At 34.7% G+C, this 20541-nt stretch overlaps 1 protein-coding gene across 2 annotated transcripts in view; it reads left to right on the top strand.

Annotated features, from left to right (window-relative positions):
• TBCK (TBC1 domain containing kinase) overlaps nt 1–20541 on the top strand; it is a 226971-nt gene that overhangs the window by 34845 nt on the left and 171585 nt on the right. For both annotated transcript variants that reach the window (XM_060148557.1, XM_060148556.1), the window contains exons 4-6: nt 6407–6521; nt 8005–8078; nt 12657–12798. In XM_060148557.1, coding sequence (XP_060004540.1) covers nt 6407–6521; nt 8005–8078; nt 12657–12798 — 331 coding nt within the window. The remainder of the gene's footprint in view (nt 1–6406; nt 6522–8004; nt 8079–12656; nt 12799–20541) is intronic.

The raw sequence follows: 20541 nt of genomic DNA, 5'->3' as shown, positions 1-20541 counted from the left end.
ACTGAAGAATTATACACTCTCTTATAAATGAAGTTAACACCATTGATCTAGTCTAATATAGTCTAGTCTAATACACTTTTTTTGAGCTGTTATTTCCTTAGCGGTGATGAACTTAATCTTGTTATCTCCACCCTCTTGCACCATCATGGGTGTGGTTATATACATTTATTGAACACCTATTATTTGATACCCATTTATTGAGCACCTACCTTATAGGCACTATGGTAGGCATAGGGATTCCAAGTTGAATAAGCTTCAAGGTATTCAAGCTACCACTGCCTCAAGGTACAGTGAGAGAGACAAACCTATACAGAAATTATTACCATAGAATTAATAAACCTTGTAACTATGTACTGTCAGAAAATAGAGACGTACAATTCTATCAGGGGTAGAGCCATTTGATGAGAAGCCATTAAGGATCCTGGCCAAAAAAATATATATATATGTATATGTGTATATATATATATATATATATAAATGACAGAATAGATCTAGAATAAAGAAGGATGTCAAAAAAAAAGGACTGGTTGAGGTAACAGGGGTCTCAAGGTCTTTAATGAGTTTAGAGAGCAGGTCCTCAGAAATAGGGAACAGAGAAGTATAGGAGATTGTAGTTGAAAATCAAGATGTTTTGAGTAAGTAGCAGTTGAGCAATGTCTCATGACAAACTGTCTGTATTTCAGGATATTGGCTGGAGTTTGATGAAAATCTGTGGCTATGAACCTGGGAAGCTAACTAATCCTTATAGATATTAAACGCATGATCTTGGCCTCAGTATGTTTTAACCAACTAAGCTAAACAGCTGCAGATAATTTACAGATGATTGAATCAGAAGCACACAGTGTAAATTTCCTTTGAAATACATCTGGAAAGGGCTAAACAAAACATACTTGGTATTGTACTAAATTAATAGATTTGAAATTCATTAAGCCATATTTAATATCCAAATACAGCCAAGTTGAGTCATGCCTAGAAATTATCGACATTTGTTCTTGGTGGTGGTGATGGTAGTCATGTTTTTTTCTCTTTTAGTTATTAATATTATTACTTTCCAAGATTTATGATTTTTGTAGATCTGCTTTGTTCTCACCAATGTAATAAATAAATTTTCATGTTTTCTTTTACTCTCAAGACAGAGAAAAAAGATGATTATCATCTCCTAACTTAATTATTGAATTATAATTGTATCAAAATTCTATTGAATTCAACTGTATTAAAATTGTCAGTTTATAAATCTGTTTTCTTTTTTTTTTCAAAATTCAAGAATTTTTTAATAACCCAAATGCTTTTCTCAAAAATAAAATATATGTTAACTCACTAGAGAAGAAACACAAATATGAACTCAGGAATGGATAAATTACGGAATCCAAAGTGACTATTAATACCAGATAATCACAGTGTTTTATACCAAAAAAAAGTGTCAAATGCAGTTACCCAAATGAATTAAATGCTACAAGTTGTTGCAAATGGGTATATATATTTTTAACATCTTTATTGGAGTATAATTGCTTTACAATGGTTTGTTAGTTTCTGCTTTACAACAAAATGAATCAGTTATATATATACATATGTTCCCATATCTCTTCCCTCTACAACTATGCTGTAGGCTTTTTAATTGTGGAAATCAATTTTTCTTCCATGGAACCTAAAAATGCAGAGGCCTAAAACATAGTACCAAGCAGTTAAAAACAAAAAAGTATACAAAATTCCACAAATACTGATTTCTTTTTCCCGTTATAGAAAATAGCATTAGCTTTTTCTTCTCCTTTACACCTATATTTTACCTTTTGGGAAGTCTGAGATCTTCTGCCAGAGTTCAGTAGGTGTTCTGTAGGAGTTGTTCCACGTGTAGATGTATTTCTGATATATCTGTGTGGAGGAAGGTGATCTCTGCGTCTTACTCTTCCGCCATCTTCCCCCTCTCCTATACCTATATTTTAAAATAAATTTAAAAATTAAATCCCAAGAGCACAAATGGGCAGAAAAGCAAATCTGATTTCCTGTCTGATTTAAACTGAAGAATACTGAGTTCATTAACTGTAATTCATATATAATCTCAAGTAATAGCTAAGAAAAGATGTGTCATGAGCTCAGCTTTATACGTTCATATTTTTAAAGATTTTTTCAATGTAAATTCTCATCAGCTCAATAATAGCATGAATGTACTTTTTGACATGCAAGTGTTTTCCAATTATATCTTAAAATCAGCTAACAGAAGCAGGTCGAGAAAGTAGAAGATGCAGTCTTCTGTTTTCAGCTGTTTCAGAACTGGTTTAATGAAAAAGTCACTTTAAAGATTTGGTTTTAATTTCACGAGAAAGACATCTGTATTGAAATAGTGTGCAGCTGAGGTCCTCTAGTGTCGCAGTTGAATATGGCATCAACTTTTAAGATTTTGTGAAGTGTGTGTGTGTGTGTGTGTGTGTGTGTGTGTGTGAGAGAGAGAGAGAGAGAGAGAGAGAGAAAGAGAGAGAGAAAGAGTGAGAGAGACAGAGACAGAAACAGAAACAGAGATACAGAGAGAAGAACAAGGACAAGAGAAATTACTACCTTAAAGTTAACTCAGCAAATGATCTCAGAAAACTAGGTTCTTATGTTTTATTTGTTAATCAATCTTAATGAAAGGTTTTCTTTGTTTTTAAGAGGGGAGGGGTTTGCATTCTTTCATGTGCACATAGTTTTCAATGTAATTGTAGTTGTTTTAAAGTTTGGAATCTTTTCCTTTACATAGTTGGTTTATTTTTTTGCAGATGTTAATGAAAACTATTAATTCTTAATTGTTCTCATCTCATTTGCTTAATACTGGCTGTTGTGACACTTTAATATGGGAGAAACTATTTGATAAAGTAGAATAGTTTATAGATCAGTTTAATAAGAATTCTTTATAAATAGTAACTTTTGTTTTGTTTTGTTTTTTATATATACTTCATGGGGAATATCAACTTATTGCTTTATTTTAAAATATGGCTGACAATCAGGAAGTACCAGATATATGAGGGAAGAAATAGTTTGAGAGAGTCAAGGGAGGAAAAAAAAATTTAAAAAACTTACCCCAGAGGAAATGAAGATAACATACTTTTTTCCCCCCCAAATTAAAAGAATTCTAATAACTATCCTCAGAGAGACTCAAAAGAATAATGTATCCATAGCCAAAGAACAGGATGTATTGAAACGGAACAACTGGAGACCGGAAGAGAGATCTTGGAAATTAAATAATAGGCCATGCTCATAGGAGTATAAGTCTAAGAATAAAGTATAAAAGAATCCTGAAAGCTTCCACAGAGGAATAGCATGGTATCTACATGCTATGAAAAAATTTCTCATGACTATATTCTAGCTAAATAAAAAGGAAACACAAAAAGAATCATATGAGGTATAAAAAATGATAGTAGCTGATGATAAAATTCATGAATACAGTTATAATTATAAAATTATAGTATCCATTAAATCCTGATGACTGAGATATTTTCTCTGGAGAGCTAGGGGTTAAGTGGCTTAGGTTTTTATTTCTTTCTCTGCTTAGTTCCATGGTAAATTTTTACTATACGTAGTGCAGCAGTGTACCAAAACACTTCCCATCTGTCTCAGAGTAAAAGCCAAGGCCTAAATGGCCTCACATGATCTAGCCCTCTGACTTGCTACCTCTCTGCCCTCATCTCCTCCCAGTTTCACCTTTTGCTCATTCTACTGCATACACAGTAGCTTCATTGTGTTTTTTGGTGGTTTTTTTAAAATTTGTTTTTCTTTTTTGAACTGCTGTGTATTCTTCCAGTTAAGACTTGCTTACTGTGCCCTCTGCCTGAATTACACATTTCCCAGGGAGCTGCATGTCTTTTTCATTTCCTTTAGATTTCGGCACAAATGTCACCTCAGTGAAGCCTTCCTTGATCACACTGTATATATAAAATAGCAACCCACATTCTGTCTTCTCTTCTCTACTTTTTCTCCTTAGCACTTAATCGCTATATATCATGTTATATATTTACTTGTTTATCTGTTTAGTCTTCAAGAAAGGAGCAAAGGCATCTTTCATCTGTCTTATAAAATTTGATAATGTAAAATAATATAAACAATAAAAAAAAAAGAGACTTCCTTGGTGGCACAGTAGTTAAGAATCCACCTGCCAATGCAGGGGACACAGGTTCCAGCCCTGGTCCAGGAAGATGCCACATGCCGCGGAGCAACTAAGCCCATGCACCACAACTACTGAGCCTGCACTCTAGAGCCCATGAGCCACAACTACTGAGCCTGCATGCCATAACTACTGAAGCCCGTGCGCCTAGAGCCTGTGCTCTGCAACAAGAGAAGCCACCGCAATGAGAAGCCTGCACACTGCAACGAAGAGTAGCCCCCACTCACCACAACTAGAGAAAGCCCGCGCACAGCAACGAAGACCCAACACAGCCAAAAATAAGTAAATAAACTAATTAATTTAAAAAATCAGGAGTTAGAAAAGGAAAATGGAGAAGTATGTTAATTATATCGTCTTGCATAGTGAAGAGTTAATTATAATTACGTAAAAGTCTAACCACCAGAAGAGTTGAAAACACAAACTGCTAGAGATGGTTACTTCTGGAAAGTCAGACAAGGATGAGAAGAGAGAGAGATTTTAACTTTTCATCTCTTGTTCTTTCTTATGGTTTCAATTTAGAGGAGGGAGTCATAGTGAAATTATTCTTTTTTTAAATTGTATTTGGCCTTCTTTTTATGTCAAGTTTATTGCGATTAATTTACATACCTTACAATTTACCCTTTTTAGCGTGCAGTTAAATCAGTTTGGCCAACTTAGTCCTATAACCATCATCAAAATTAGAAATAGAACAATTCCATCATGTAAAATTTTCTCATACTCCTTTGTATCAACCCATTCCCTCCACCCAAGCCCATGACAATCAGTGATCTTTTAACTTAACATATTTTATTTAATGTGGGTTCCTTGTAACCTGAATATAATCAAGTCTGAATTGGTGACTTTGGAGCAGTTACATATAATGTAATGGTTGATATATCTGAATTAAAATCTGTTAATTGGGCTTCCCTGGTGGCGCAGTGGTTGAGAGTCCGCCTGCCGATGCAGGGGACGTGGGTTCATGCCCTGGTCCGGGAGGATCCCACATGGCGCGGAGTGGCTGGGCCCGTGAGCCATGGCTGCTGAGCCTGCACGTCCGGAGCCTGTGCTCCGCAGTGGGAGAGGTCACAACAGTGAGAGGCCCGCGTACCGCAAAAAAAAAAAGAAAAAAAAAATCTGTTAATTGTTTTCTAATTGTTCCATTTGTTCTTTGTTCTTTTTTCCTTTTATTTGCCCTGCTTTTAGGTTGACTTTTTTTATATATAATTTCATTGTATCTCTATTATTAGCTTGTTGTTTATACCTTTTAAAAAATTAATTTAGTTGTTACCCTCATATTTATTTAGTTTTTTAAAGTCTGATTTAAAGTGTAAAAAAAAAAAAGGGGGAAGAAAAGAGATCTGTACCCAAATGTTAATATTAGTGGTTTGAGGATTGGGTTTGAATTATTCTCCCCTACTTTTCTGTATATTCTTCCTAACTTCCTATATGAATGATGTTTTATTTAAAAAAAAAAAAAAGGAGAGAGAGAGAGGGAGAGGAAGAGAGAGAGCAAGACAAAGAAACTGGGCATCCCTGTGGAAGTTGGCTTAAGAGAGAATAGGATAAGAAAGAAATGTTTGATAAATTACTGGAGGTTGCTTTGTGGATTGATCTGGAAAGTAAGCTCAGGTCTATCTGCTATAAAATATATTATAGCTATTTTTCAGGGACATAGGTGTTTTGTCTTGAGCAAGATAGGTGGTTTTCATTGACTTAGTTCTGCCATATATCTGCAAGTGTCCTGATAATTTGGCAAAGTCCAACCTGCTGAAGGTCAAGGTCATTTGTATACCACCAATATTAAACTACCTTCATGGAAGAATTATACTTCAATTAGAGTAGCCTTTAGAAAACTACGTTCTTTGTCAGATCAATTCTGTTGTAAGTGGAAAATCAAAAATATGTCGAAGTAAATAGTTTAGAAAATGTGTAGAGTCTATTTTCTCTGAATAGAGGAGGTACAATAAAAATATAGCTCTTTGGGGAATCCCCTGGTGGTTCCAGTGGTTAGGACTCTGCACTTTCACTGCTGAAAGTCTGGGTTCAATCCCTGGTCAGGGAACTAAAATCTCACAAGGCACATGGCCAAAAAAAAAAAAAAAATATATATATATATATATATATATATATACACACACACACACACACACACATATATACACACACACATATATATACACATATATATATATATCTTTGAATTTTATCAGTGAACCTCATTTTATTTCTTAAAACAGGTTCTATATCTGCTTTGTAATTGACCTATTGATCGTGACTCTTTTGTTTTCTTTGTAGATATTCAAAGGTTTTGTGCATAGCATTTGAGATACTTCAGGGCTTGCAGTATATGAACAAACATGGTATAGTACACCGGGCACTGTCTCCTCATAATATCCTTTTGGATCGAAAGGTAATCATCAAATAGTATATTAAATATTTGCTTTTTATTTCACATTGGAAGCTACTGAAATCAGGCCCACTTAGTGAATCAGAGGGACTGTAGAATTAGAATATGTCTTAAGCGTATTCATAATGAAAAGATTATATGAATGTAATATATTTGTGGTTGTTTAAAAATAAAGTATCTCTAAATTATATGAATCCGTGTGTCTTTCACATTCATTATTCTTTTTTCCCCAGACCCATTTTCTAACTTGTTTTGTTTTTCCTTCCATTCATTTTCTAAAAGATACATACACATTGTGTCTTCCCAATCCACTCCTTCTCTGAATTTGCTTTCATCTTAAGAAAGATTCTCTGACTATTTACATAGAATATTTTTCTCATAGCACAACTGAATTGTGTTTTCTCCACTTTATTCTTCTTTCCTACTTCCTCTTTTCACTTTATTCCTCATTTATTTTCTTTGTTTACCAGCTGTTCATACCTAGCTTCTTTTTTTAATTGGAGTACTGATTCTCTACTTGGAAATCTTATGGGGGATTTCTAAGAAGCTAGTCAACCTCTAAGAGAATTATGGGTAGCAAGGTGGTATTTTTTCAGGAATAATCATAATTTCATTCTTTTTCATAAGCATATAAAATAGTTTTGAGGAAACATTTTCTGGGGAATTATCTTTTGTATTAGTAGGATTATTCTTTTTCTCTGACTTTCTTCCAGACTTTCAGTATATATACCCTATGATATTAAAAATAAAGATAAATGGTGCTCATTAATTTCATACTTATGGTAGTAGAGTATCTAAACTGTCTGAATTGTTTTAAAATATAAATGTTTTGTAATTCTGGGAAATAGAGTTCTTGAGAAAAAGAAAACAACTTTTAAATTGACTATGGTTTTATAAAGTCTTAAACATCTAAAGGGGGAAAACCTTAAGGGACTTCTAAATTTGTTTTGCCTTTTAAGAATCTTGCTTTTGTGATCATTATGCTTATTCTCAAACAGTATAAAAAATTGTTGGGAATCAAGCAGATTCACTAATATCTTGATTTGTGAACTGACCTTTCCAAGTTAAAAATGTCCATGTCAAGTTTAAATTATAACATTGTGAGTGGACTTGCAACTCCCTGAAAAAATTTTCTTTTGTGAAAATTACCACAATATATTCTAATTGAGGATTCAAGACAATGAAGAACATTTTTGCTATTTAGAGAAGCCCAGAAAATAATAAGCAGCAAAAATTTTTAAATGTTGTCATTTTGATATATAAAATATGTATGTGTGTATATATATGTTTGTAATGAATATAAAGCAGACTTCAAACACTGACAAATAGTTTTTAATAAAATTATGGCAAATTAAAATATAATATTTTCTTAATGTATCTGACTATATGATAGTGTCCTTACTTATAAAATGTATAATCATAATTTTCCCTGTCAGTGATATTAAAATATTTTATAATGATTTTTTTTCTTCCTTTATTATTATAGGGACATGTTAAATTGGCTAAATTTGGACTTTATCACATGACAGCATATGGTGATGATGTTGATTTCCCAATTGGGTAAGAATTTTTTTTTCTGAGTTCCGGCTTAAACTTTCTAATCTTTAATGAAGTGTGTATTTTGTTAATTTATTATTTTTGACATAAAACTACCTTTTTAAAGTTAAAAATATCTTAATTTTCCAAATACTTCTAAAAGTAGACAATGAGTTTTTCCCAGCATACAAAAGGTCCCTGATGTTGATCTTTCATTGAATTGGTAGTGAGGCTAGCAGATTATTGACTTTCTTCACCTTATAATGCTTACTAAAATTAATTTTATTTCATTCAGAATTAGGTAAATTTAAGGCAAGAAGGCTGACAAGATTCTCACTTAATGATAATGTATGTTCCTCAAAAGACAGAAAAATCACTCTCATATTATCTTCTAATATTTCTAAGTTTAATTCCCTGTTCTTTAAGATGTAGTTGTACATTAAGCTTCAAGTCGAGTCACTGTAGCTGTCAGAGGTAATGGGGTGGATTCTCTAACTGAAAGTCTGTGTTTAAGTTTGGAGAGGTTCTGATATGGAATTCCAGATTTATGTTAGCCTCCAAAAAAGGAATGAAAGTTTATTTCATCCTGGACTCAATTGAATGCTTTGATATAGATGTCTGTATTATATTTATTGTTTGGTTGCTTTTTAAACATGTTAATAATATAATTCTTTTGTAAGTGTTTAATTTTAGATACATAGAAGTTACAAAATAGTACAAAAATTTCCTGTATAGCCTTAACTCAGACTCCCCAAATGTTAACATTTCACTACATTTTTTTCTCTTTCTTTTATCTTACACATATATATGTATTTGTGTATAATATATTTTTTCTGAATTATTTAAGAATTATTAGTGTATATAATGGCCATTTACCCCTCAATACTTCAGTTTGTATTTCCTAAAGTAAGGAATTTTCTTACATAACCACAAAACAATTATCAAAATCAGCAAATTAAAATGATATAATACAATTTTCTAGAGACCTTAAGCATATTTCTTAATTGCTGTGAGATTCTGTTTAATAGTATCGATTTGTGTTTTCCTCTTTGGGCTCCCTAAAGTCAGTTCTGTCACTCCATTATTGGGAATTATGGTTTGGAGTCATGGAGTATGTTTCTGCAGGAAAACATTGCCTAAAAACTTAACTAGATGTTTTTAAAAAAAGATCTCATTTATAAATTACCTTTTATCTTTGTAAGTTAGCTTATAGTTTTGTCACTTAAAATTTTCATTAGCTTGGCCATAGCTATAATCTTAAAATAAATTGTTTAGTCATTCCTTCCTTTATTTATTAAGAAAATATTTATCAAATACATTTTCTTATGGCTGCTGGATATACAAACATGGATAAGATAGGTTCCCATTCTTCAAGAAGCTCATTATTTAATGGGAAATTTTCTGTTTTGATGGCCTACTTATTAATGTGCATAAATTCATAGTCTTATAGTTTTACATACCAAAACTTGTGGTTGTAGGCAACAAACAATTGTTTTCACAAGCACAAAAACAATATTTTATAAAAATAGCCTACGCTCTATTTGTTTTAAAAAAAACCTTTTGAAATAATAAAATTCAGTTCATAATAAAGCTCTGGTATCTTCATCATATGTAATAATTGCCTTTTAAAATAGCTTTTAGGCAGCTGTAGTTAATGTGCTTCTTCATTTTGTCTAAATTTGTATGAGAGAGAACTCCAAAAACCATACAAACAAAAATTAATTTTTTGCCTTTTACTTAAAGGTCCTTTAGGTTATAGTGATGAATAGAAGAAAGGAAGTGATTTTTCTTAAAGCACATCAAGGATTTTGAAGAGTTGTGTTTGAATTTAAAATGCTTGGATAGAATTGGTCTCATGTGCCATTTGGTTTGGCTTACTTTGAAGTCTTTGACCCAAAAGGTCTGACCAGAAAGTATCAAAGAGCAAAATGTGAAACATTAGCCAGGAAAAATAAAGTGATCAAACAGCTAAGTCATGAAAGAAAATATTTACACCAGAAGAAGCTTGCAGTTGATTCAAAAGACAAATATTAAAGAACAACAAAGTAAAATGTTAACATCTGTTTCAAAATATTGTAAAGAGTTAGAAATTGGACATTCATTTTATTTGGCCAGTAGCTTAATACCTTGTTAAAGCATCAGACAGATGGTGAAAGCCACTTACATTTATCTCACCAGTCATACTCACGGCAGAGTTCCGGTAAGAGTGTTAAAATGCTATGCTAAAGAAGAGACACTTGTTGAAAGGAGATAATTTACATTTAAAAATCCTGTTTTATTATTTTTATTAATTAACAAGTCCTTGATAGAAAGGAAATTAGAATTTTGGGAGCAAAAGTCGCCTCTGTACTTCCAGAGATCACCAGTCAGAAGTTTTAGATATAACAATTTACCCATAGTATTGCTTGACTTTTCACTACCCATTCTGTTAATTTGGGGTTAGATGTGCTGGAAATCAGGATTAAAAATGAACAGTTTACCTTCTGGATGTATCATGCTAATGATGACAAAGCTAAAACATTGCATATGTGTCATATTTTTCATTTTTAGAAAACTTCTTTATATATTCACTAATATTTATAACAGTTTTGTGAGGTAGGCATTATTATTCCTATTTTATAGATTAAGAAACCCAAATCATATATAAAATATGTGATAGGACTGAAGTTAGAATACAGGTATTATAATACTAAGTTCATTGCTTTTCTACTAGACTTCACTTGTCTCCAGAGGTTTCACACATTCATTTAGAAGATCAATATGATCACCTTAGGGTAAAATGATATCATAGTACAAATTTATGTGTATGAAAATGTGCCTCAGCCTCTTTAGTTATCAAGGAAATACAAATTAAAACTACAACGGTGTGTAGGTCCCACCCACCAGGTGGCCAAACATTAGAAAGTCTGTCACTGCTGTCTAACAAGTGTTGGAGAAGTAAGCAATAGGATCTGTTGTACACTGCTCGTGGGAGTATAAATTGATACAATCCCTTTCAAAAAACATTTGGCATGATATTATAAAGTTGAAAGTGCACATGTCTTATGGCCTAGAAATTCAATCCTAGGTTTATACCCTTGGGGAAACTTTTGCAGATGTACACATAGTATTTCTAGGAACATTGTTTATAATAGAAAAAGACAGGAAATAACTTAAATGCCTATTGACATTAGAGTGAATAAATTATGATATATTCATAAAATAGAAGTAAAATTAATGACTTAAATCTACATGCAACTATATGGATGGCTCTTTTAAATAACGTTGGTTAAAAAAGCAAATCACAAAGGAATACCATCAGCATAATTCCAATACTATAAAGTTCAGAAATGTGCTTGACTAAACAATATACTTTTTAGGGTTACAAACATATGGTAAAGCTATAAAGAAATGGAAGAGAATTATAAACACAAAAATTCCAGTTGTCTGTTCCTTTTGGGGGATACCAGGGAGGTATAATTAGGGAGAAGCAGAGAGGGACCTTTAGTGATAATTTCATATTCTTTACTTAAACTTCTTGATAGGTACATGGGTGTTCTTTTAAACTTTATTCTTTATACCTTATTCATTTAATCTGTCTTTTGTATTTACTAAAGCAATTTTCAAAAAACTTGCGTTGGTGAAGGTAAGGGGAAATAGGCACTCATATTGCTTATGAGAATATAAATTGCCATAACCTGAAAGGGCAACTTGGCAACATGAATCAAAATTTAAAATGCATCTACCTTATGACTTTGTAGTGCCATGTCTAGGAATTTGTCTTTCGTCTACACATACATATTCATGGGAAAGGGAATATTTGTAATATATCCACGTCAGCATTGTTTGTAATAGCAAAAGAGTGGAACTTCCAACATATCCTTCTTCAGAGTTGCTTTAAGTAAATTAAATGCATCAATACAATGAAATTATTGGCAGTTTTCAAAAAGAATGAGGCAAATCTATACTTATGTTTTTAGAATGATCTCTAAAATATATTTTGAGTGAGAAAGGGTACAGAATAGTGCATATAGTGTGCTTCCCTATGGGGCAATGATGATGGGTGATAAAGTTTATTTATACATACATATGTGTGGGTGACTGGAGTACAGAGATGGGAGAAAGTCTTACCTTTCAATTTATATATTTTTACAGATTTTGACATTGCTACTATTCAAAAGAATAAATACTATTTTCAAAGATAATATATGCTTTAAGTAAGAGTTAAGTATAAAGAGAAGATAGTTAAGTATAAAGAGAAGAGTTAAGTATAAAGAGAAGAGAAGATAAAAAGAAGATAGTAAGGAAGAAGGAAAAACGCCTGGAAACCTGGAAAGCTGCAAGAAGGCAATATGTTAACACAGAGGAAAGCAAAGAAAGGAACTAATATTGCAGACACACGATAGGTTTTAAATTATTTGAGACTCATGTATTTGCTCTTGATTCCTAGACATAGAAGCCTGTATTATGGTTAGTTTAGAATTCTTCCTAGAAAGAGTTGTCTAATTGCATTGAGCTTTTACATAGGTCGTACTGTACTGATAGTAAAAATGTACCACTACATACTTCTTTCCCCCTTTCTAGCTCATAGTAATTATTCATTTCTAAAATATACCATTTTAGGTATCCATCATACTTGGCACCTGAGGTAATTGCACAAGGAATTTTCAAAACCAATGATCATGTGCCAAGTGAGAAACCGTTGCCTTCTGGCCCCAAATCAGATGTCTGGTCTCTTGGAATCATTTTATTTGAGCTTTGTGTGGTATGTATAAAGAAATAGTAAACTCATAAAAATAAATTGTGTGTTTCTTAGGAAAGTATTTTTGGATACGAAGACTATTTAGTAATATCAATAGCATGTTTTTGCTTTGCAAATTGACTAGATAACAGAGAAAAAAATCTCAATTTGACTTCGTAAAAAATCCTGTTTGACTATTTGTATATTATTTTAGTATATCTAGAAATATTGACGCTTTTATTAAGTATTAAAAATATACACTGTACTGGGCTTCCCTGGCGGCACAGTGGTTGAGAGTCCGCCTGCCGATGCAGGGGACACGGGTTCATGCCCCAGTCCGGGAAGATCCCACATGCCGCGGAGTGGCTGGGCCCGTGAGCCATGGCCGCTGAGCCTGCACGTCCGGAGCCTGTGCTCCACAACAGGAGAGGCCACAACAGTGAGAAGCCCGCGTACCGCAAAAAAAAAAAAATATATATATATATATATATATATACACACACACTGTACTAAGTGTAAAAAATTAAGCATATTTAGAAACATTTACACTAAAACTGCTTACATGCTTTGGTATGTTCATTCTCTCTCTCCCTTCTGTGGTATTCTTTCTTCCTTAAATCCCTTCTCCTCTGTTATTCTGTCTCCTGTAAGACTGACTTTGTAACTGAGTTGGCTTTTTATGAGGCCTTCCTGAAATATCCTCTATATTTATTAGGGTAATAAAGACTATACAGCTATTAAAAACAAATGAATTAAAACTGCAGTAGCTTAAAAAACACAGATGTTTTTCTCCCTCATGTAACAGTCCACAGAAAGTTAGGGTGGGCTCTGTTCCACAGCACCATGAAAAAACTTAGGCTCTCAGGAATGGCTCCACCATTCTCACCACCTGATTTCCAAAGATGCTCTCTTTATCCTCTTTTTTAGCTATAAGGAAAGAAGAGGAGTGAATTCATTGTAACTGTCTTTAAAAAGATGATATAAAAGTTGCAGATATCAACTCTGTTCTTTTCACTAGTGGCACTTTATTCATGTGGCCACATGTAGGTTCAACAGAATACAAATGCCTAAATATTCAGAAAGAAGATCAGGATGGATTTGGAGAGACAACTAATATTTTGTCAATCCTCCCTCCAAATACCTGCCAGGGTTAGTTCCTGTCTTCTTTTCTCTCCTTTTCTATTTTAGCATTTGTCATGTTTGTCTACATGGACAATAAGGTCTTTAAAGGCACACATTTTTATTATTCATCTGTTGTTCTGTCTTCCAAGAGATGTTTTTTTTAACATCTTTATTGGAGTATAATTGCTTTACAATGGTGTGTTAGTTTCCGCTTTATAACAAAGTGAATCAGCTATACGTATACATATGTTCCCATATCTGTTCCCTCTTGCATCTCCCTCCCACCCTCCCAATCCCACCCCTCTAGGTGGTCACAAAGCACCGAGCTGATCTCTCTGTGCTATGCAGCTGCTTCCCACTAGCTATCTGTTTTACATTTGATAGTATATATAAGTCCACTCTCTTACTTCGTCCCAGCTTACCCTTCCCCCTCCCCATGTCCTCAAGTCCATTCTCTTATGTCTTTGTTCCTGTCCTGCCCCTAGGTTCTTCATAACCATTTTTTTTCTTTTTAGAATCCATATGTATGTGTTAGCATACAGTATTTCTTTTTCTCTTTCTGACTTACTTCACTCTGTATGTCAGAATCTAGGTCCATCCACCTCACTACAAATAACTCAATTTCATTTCGTTTTATGGCTGAGTAATATGCCATTGTATATATGTGCCACGTCTTCTTTATCCATTCATCTGTTGATGGACACTTAGGTTGCTACCATGTCCTGGTTACTGTAAATAAAGCTGCAATGAACATTGTGGTACATGACTCTTTTAGAATTATGGTTTTCTCAGGGTATATGCCCAGTAGTGCACTTGCTGGGTCATACGGTAGTTCTATTTTTAGTTTTTTAAGGAACCTCCATACTGTTCTCCATCGTGGCTGTATCAATTTACATTCCCACCAACAGTGCAAGAGGGTTCCCTTTGTTCCCTTTTCTCCACACCCTCTCCAGGATTTATTGTTTGTACATTTTTTGATGATGGCCATTCTGAACAGTGTGAGGTGTTACCTCATTGTAGTTTTGATTTGCATTTCTCTAATGATTAGTGATGTTGAGCATTCCTTCATGTGTTTTTTGGCAATCTGTATATCTTCTTTGGAGAAATGTCTATTTAGGTCTTCTGCCCATTTTTGGATTGGGTTGTTTGTTTTTTTGATATTGAGCTGCATGAGCTGCTTGTAAATTTTGGAGATTAATCCTTTGTCAGTTGCTTCATTTGCAAATATTCTCTCCCATTCTGAGGGTTGTCCTTTTGTCTTGTTTATGGTTTCCTTTGCTGTGCAAAAGCTTTGAAGTTTCATTAGGTCCCATTTGTTTATTTTTGTTTTTATTTCCATTTCTCTAGGAAGTGGGTCAAAAAGGATCTTGCTGTGATTTATGTCATAGAGTGTTCTGCCTATGTTTTCCTCTAAGAGTCTTATAGTGTCTGGCCTTACATTTAGGTCTTTAATCTATTTTTAGTTTATTTTTGTGTATGGTGTTAGGGAGTGTTCTAATTTCATTGTTTGACAGGTAGCTGTCCAGTCTTCCCAGCACCACTTATTGAAGTGGCTGTCTTTTCTCCATTGTATATTCTTGTCTCCTTTATCAAAAATAACATGACCATATTTGCGTGGGTTTGTCGCTGGGCTTTCTATCCTGCTCCATTGATCTATATTTCTGTTTTTGTGCCAGTACCACACTGTCTTGATTACTGTAACTTTGTAGTAAGGTCTGAAGTCAAGGAGCCTGATTCCTCCAGCTCCGTTTTCCTTTCTCAAGATTGCTTTGGCTATTCAGGGTCTTTTGTGTTTGCATACAAATTGTGCAATTTTTTGTTCTAGTCCTGTGAAAAATGCCATTGGTAGTTTCATAGGGATTGCATTGAATCTGTAGATTGCTTTGGGTAGTATAGCCATTTTCACAATGTTGATTCTTCCAATCCAAGAACATGATATATCTCTCCATGTGTTTGTATCATCTTTAATTTCTTTCATCAGTGTCTTATAGTTTTCTACATACAGGTCTTTGGCCTCCTTAGGTAGGTTTTTTCCTAGGTATTTTGTTCTTTTTGTTGCAGTGGTAAATGGGAGTGTTTCCTTAATTTCTCTTTCAGATATTTCATCATTAGTGTTTAAGAATGCAAGTTATTTCTGTGCATTAATTTTGTATCCTGCCACTTTACCAAATTCATTCATTTGCTCTAGCAGTTTTCTGATAGAGTCTTTAGGATGCTCTGTGTATAGTGTCATGTCACCTGAAAACAATGACAGCTTTACTTCTTCTTTTCCGATTTGGATTCTTTTTATTTCTTTTTCTTCTCTGATTGCTGTGGATAAAACTTCCAAAGCAATGATGAATAATAGTGGTGAAAGTAGGCAACCTTGTCTTTTTCCTGACCTTAGTGGAAATGCTTTCAGTTTTTCACCATTTAGAACAATGTTGGCTGTGGGTTTGTCATATATGGCCTTTATTATGTGGAGGTAAGTTCCCTCTTTGCCTACTTTCTGGAGGGTTCTTATCATTAATGGATGTTGAATTTTGTCAAAAGCTTTTTCTGCATCTATTGAGATGATCATATGGTTTTTCTCCTTCAATTTCTTAATATGGTGTATCACATTGATTGATTTGCATGTACTGAAGAATCCTTGCATTCCTGGGAAGAAACCTACTTGATCATGGTGTATGATCCTTTTAATGTGCTGCTGGATTCTGTTTGCTAGTATTTTGTTGAGGATTTTTGCATCTATGTTCATCAGTGATATTGGCCTGTAGTTTTCTGTCTTTGTGACATCTTTGTCTGTTTTTGGTATCATGGTGATGGTGGCCTCGTAGAATGAGTTTGGGAGTGTTCCTTCCTCTGCAGTTTTTTTGAAGAGTTTGAGAAGGTTGGGTTAGCTCTTCTCTAAATGTTTGATAGAATTCGCCTGTGAAGCCATCTGGTCCTGGGCTTTTGTTTGTTGGAAGATTTTTAATCACAGTCTCAATTTCAGTGCTAGTGATTGGTCTGTTTATTTTTTCTGTTCTTCCCGGTTTAGTCTCGGAAGGCTGTGCTTTTCTAAGAATGTGTCCATTTCTTCCAGGTTGTCCATTTTATTGGCATATAGTTGCTTGTAGTAATCTCTCATGATCCTTTGTATTTCTGCAGTGTCAGTTGTTACTTCTCCTTTTTCATTTCTAATTCTGTTGATTTGAGTCTTCTCCATCTTTTTCTTGATGAGTCTGGCTAATGGTTTATCAATTTTGTTTATCTTCTCAAGGAACCAGCTTTTAGTTTTATTGATCTTTGCTATCCTTTCCTTCATTTCATTTTCATTTATTTCTGATCTGATCTTTACGATTTCTTTCCTTCTGCTAACTTTGGGGTTTTTTTGTTCTTCTTTCTCTAATTGCTTTAGGTATATGGTTAGGTTGTTTATTTGAGATTTTTCTTGTTTCTTAAACTTTGCTATAAACTTCCCTCTTAGAACTGCTTTTGCTGCATCCCACAGGTTTTGGGTCATCGTCTTTTCATTGTCATTTGTTTCTAGGTATTTTTTGATCTCCTCTTTGATTTCTTCAGTGATCTCTTGGTTATTTAGTAGTGTATTGTTTAGCCTCCATGTGTTTGTATTTTTTACAGATTTTTTCCTGTAATTGATACCTAGTCCCATAGTGTTGTGGTCAGAAAAGACCCTTGATACGCTTTCAATTTTCTTAAATTTACCAAGGCTTGATTTGTGACCCAAGATATGATGTATCCTGGAGAATGTTCCATGAGCACTTGAGAAGAAAGTGTATTCTGTTTTAGATGGAATGTCCTGTAAATATCAATTAAGTCCATCTTGTTTAATGTATCATTTAAAGCTTGTGTTTCCTTATTTATTTTCATTTTGAATGCTCTGCCCACTGGTGAAAGTCGGGTGTTAAAGTCCCCTACTATGATTGTGTTACTGTCAATTTCCCCTTTTATGGCTGTTAGCATTTGCCTTATGTACTGAGGTGCTTCTATGTTGGGTGCATAAATATTTATAATTGTTATATCTTCTTCTTGGATTGATCCCTTGATCATTATGTAGTGTCCTTCTTTGTCTCTTGTAATTGTCTTTGTTTTAAAGTCCGTTTTGTCTGATATGAGAATTGCTACTCCACCTTTCTTTTGATTTCCATTTGCATGGAATATCTTTTTCCTTCCCCTCACTTTCAGTCTGTATGTGTCCCTAGGTCTGAAGTGGGTCTCTTGTAAACTGCATATGCATGGGTCTTGTTTTTGTATCCATTCAGCCAGTGTATGTCTTTTGGTTGGAGCATTTAATCCATTTACATTTGAGGTAATTATCAATATGTATGTTCCTATTACCATTCTCTTAACTCTTTTGGGTTTGTTATTGTAGGTCTTTTCCTTCACTTGTGTTTCCTGCCTAGAGAAGTTCCTTAAGCATTTGTTGTAAAGCTGGTTTGGTGGTGCTGAATTCTCTTAGCTTTTGCTTGTCTGTAAAGGTTTTAATTTCTCCATCGAATCTGAATGAGATCCTTGCTGGGTAGAGTAATCTTGGTTGTAGGTTTTTCCTTTTCATCACTTTAAATATGTCCAGCCACTCCCTTCTGGCTTGCAGAGTTTCTGCTGAAAGATCAGCTGTTAACCTTATGGGGATTTCCTTGTATGTTATTTGTTGTTTTTCCTTTGCTGCTTTTATTATTTTTTCCTTGTATGTAACTTTTGATAGTTTGATTGATATGTGTATTGACGTGTTCCTCCTTGGATATTTCCTGTATGAGACTCTCTGTGCTTCCTGGACTTGATTAACTATTTCCTTTCCCATATTAGGGAAGTTTTCTATTATAATCTCTTCAAGTATTTTCCCAGTCCCTTTCTTTTTCTCTTCTTCTTCTGGGACCCCTATAATTCAAATGTTGGTGTGTTTAATGTTGTCACAGAGGTCTCTGAGAGTCTCCTCAATTCTTTTCATTCTTTTTTCTTTATTCTGCTCTGCAGTAGTTACTTGCACTCTTTTACCTTCCAGGTCACTTATCCATTCTTCTGCATCAGTTTTTCTGCTATTGATTCCTTCTAGAGAATTTTTAATTTCATTTATTGTGTCCTTCATCATTTTTTGTTTGCTCTTTAGTTCTAGGTCCTTGTAAAACGTTTCTTATATTTTCTCCATTCTATTTCCAAGATTTGCATCCACTTTTTTTTATCATTACTCTGAATTCTTTTTCAGGTAGCCTGCCTATTTCCTCTTCATTTGTTTGGTGTGGTGGGTTTTTACCTTGCTCCTTCATCTGCTGTGTGTTTCTCTGTCTTCTCATTTTGCTTAACTTACTGTGCTTGGGGGTCTCCTTTTTGCAGGCTGCAGGTTCGTAGTTCCCATCATTTTTGGTGTCTGTCCCCAGAGGCTAAGGTTGGTTTAGTGGGTTGTGTAGGCGTCTTGGTGGAGGGGACTAGTGCCTGTGTTCTGGTGGATGTGGCTGGATGTTGTCTTTCTTGTGGGCAGGACCACGTCTGGTGGTGTGTTTTGGGGTGTCTGTGACCTTATGATTTTAGGTAGCCTCTCTGGTAATGGGTGGGGTTGTTTTCTTGTCTTGTTAATTGTTTGTCGTAGGGTGTCCAGCACTGTAACTTGCTGGTCATTGAGTGGATCTGGGTTTTAGCGTTGAGACGGAGATCTCTGGGAAAGCTTTTGCCATTTGATATTATGTGGGGCCAGTAGGTCTCCGGTGGATCAATATCCTGCACTCGGCTCTCACACCTTAGAGCTATAGGCCTGATACCCAGCTGGAGCACCAAGACCCTGTCAGCCACAAGGCTCAGAAGTAAAGGGAGAAAAAAAGAAAGAATTAAAGAAAGAATAAAATAAAGTTAAAAAATTAAAATAAAAAATTATTAAAAGTAAAAACATTAATAAGTAATTTCAAAAAGGAAAAATAAACAAAAGAAAGAAGAGAGCAACCAAACCAAAAAACAAATCCACCAGTGATAAGAAGTGCTAAAATCTATACTAAAAACAACAACAACAAAAAACGGACAGACAGAACCCTCGGACAAATGGTAAAAGCAAAGCTATACAGACAAAAAAATGACAGAGAGAAGCATACACATACACACTCACAAAAAGAGAAAAAGGAAAAAAATATATATACCGTTGCTCCCAAAGTCCACCTCCTCAATTTTGGGTTGATTCGTTGTCCATTCAGGTATTCCACAGATGCAGGGTACATCACGTTGATTTTGGAGATTTAATCTGCTGCTCCTGAGGCTGCTGGGAGAGATTTCCCTTTCTCTTCTTTGTTCACAGATCCTGGGGTTCAGCTTTGGATTTGGCCCTGCCTGTGCGTGTAGGTCACCTGAGGGCATCTGTTCTTTGCTCAGACCCGACAGGGTTAAAGGAAGGGCTGATTAGGGGACTCTGGCTCGCTCAGGCTGGGGAAGGGAGGGGTACGGGATGCGGGGGGAGCCTTAGGTGGCAGAGGCTGGCGTGATGTTGCAACAGCCTGAGGTGCGCTGTGTCTTCTCCCGGGGAAGTTGTCCATGGATCATGGGACCCTGGCAGTGGTGGGCTGCCCAGGCTCCTGGGATGGGAGGTGTGGCTAGTGACCTGTGCTTGCACACATGCTTAACATTTCATGCCTGTCTCTGGTGTCCGCACTGATATCTGCGGCTTGCACCCGTCTCTGGAGCTTA

Source organism: Lagenorhynchus albirostris, chromosome 4, assembly GCF_949774975.1.
Source record: "Lagenorhynchus albirostris chromosome 4, mLagAlb1.1, whole genome shotgun sequence".
Classification (NCBI taxonomy): Eukaryota; Metazoa; Chordata; class Mammalia; order Artiodactyla; family Delphinidae; genus Lagenorhynchus; species Lagenorhynchus albirostris.
This window is presented reverse-complemented; position numbering and strand designations above follow the sequence as displayed.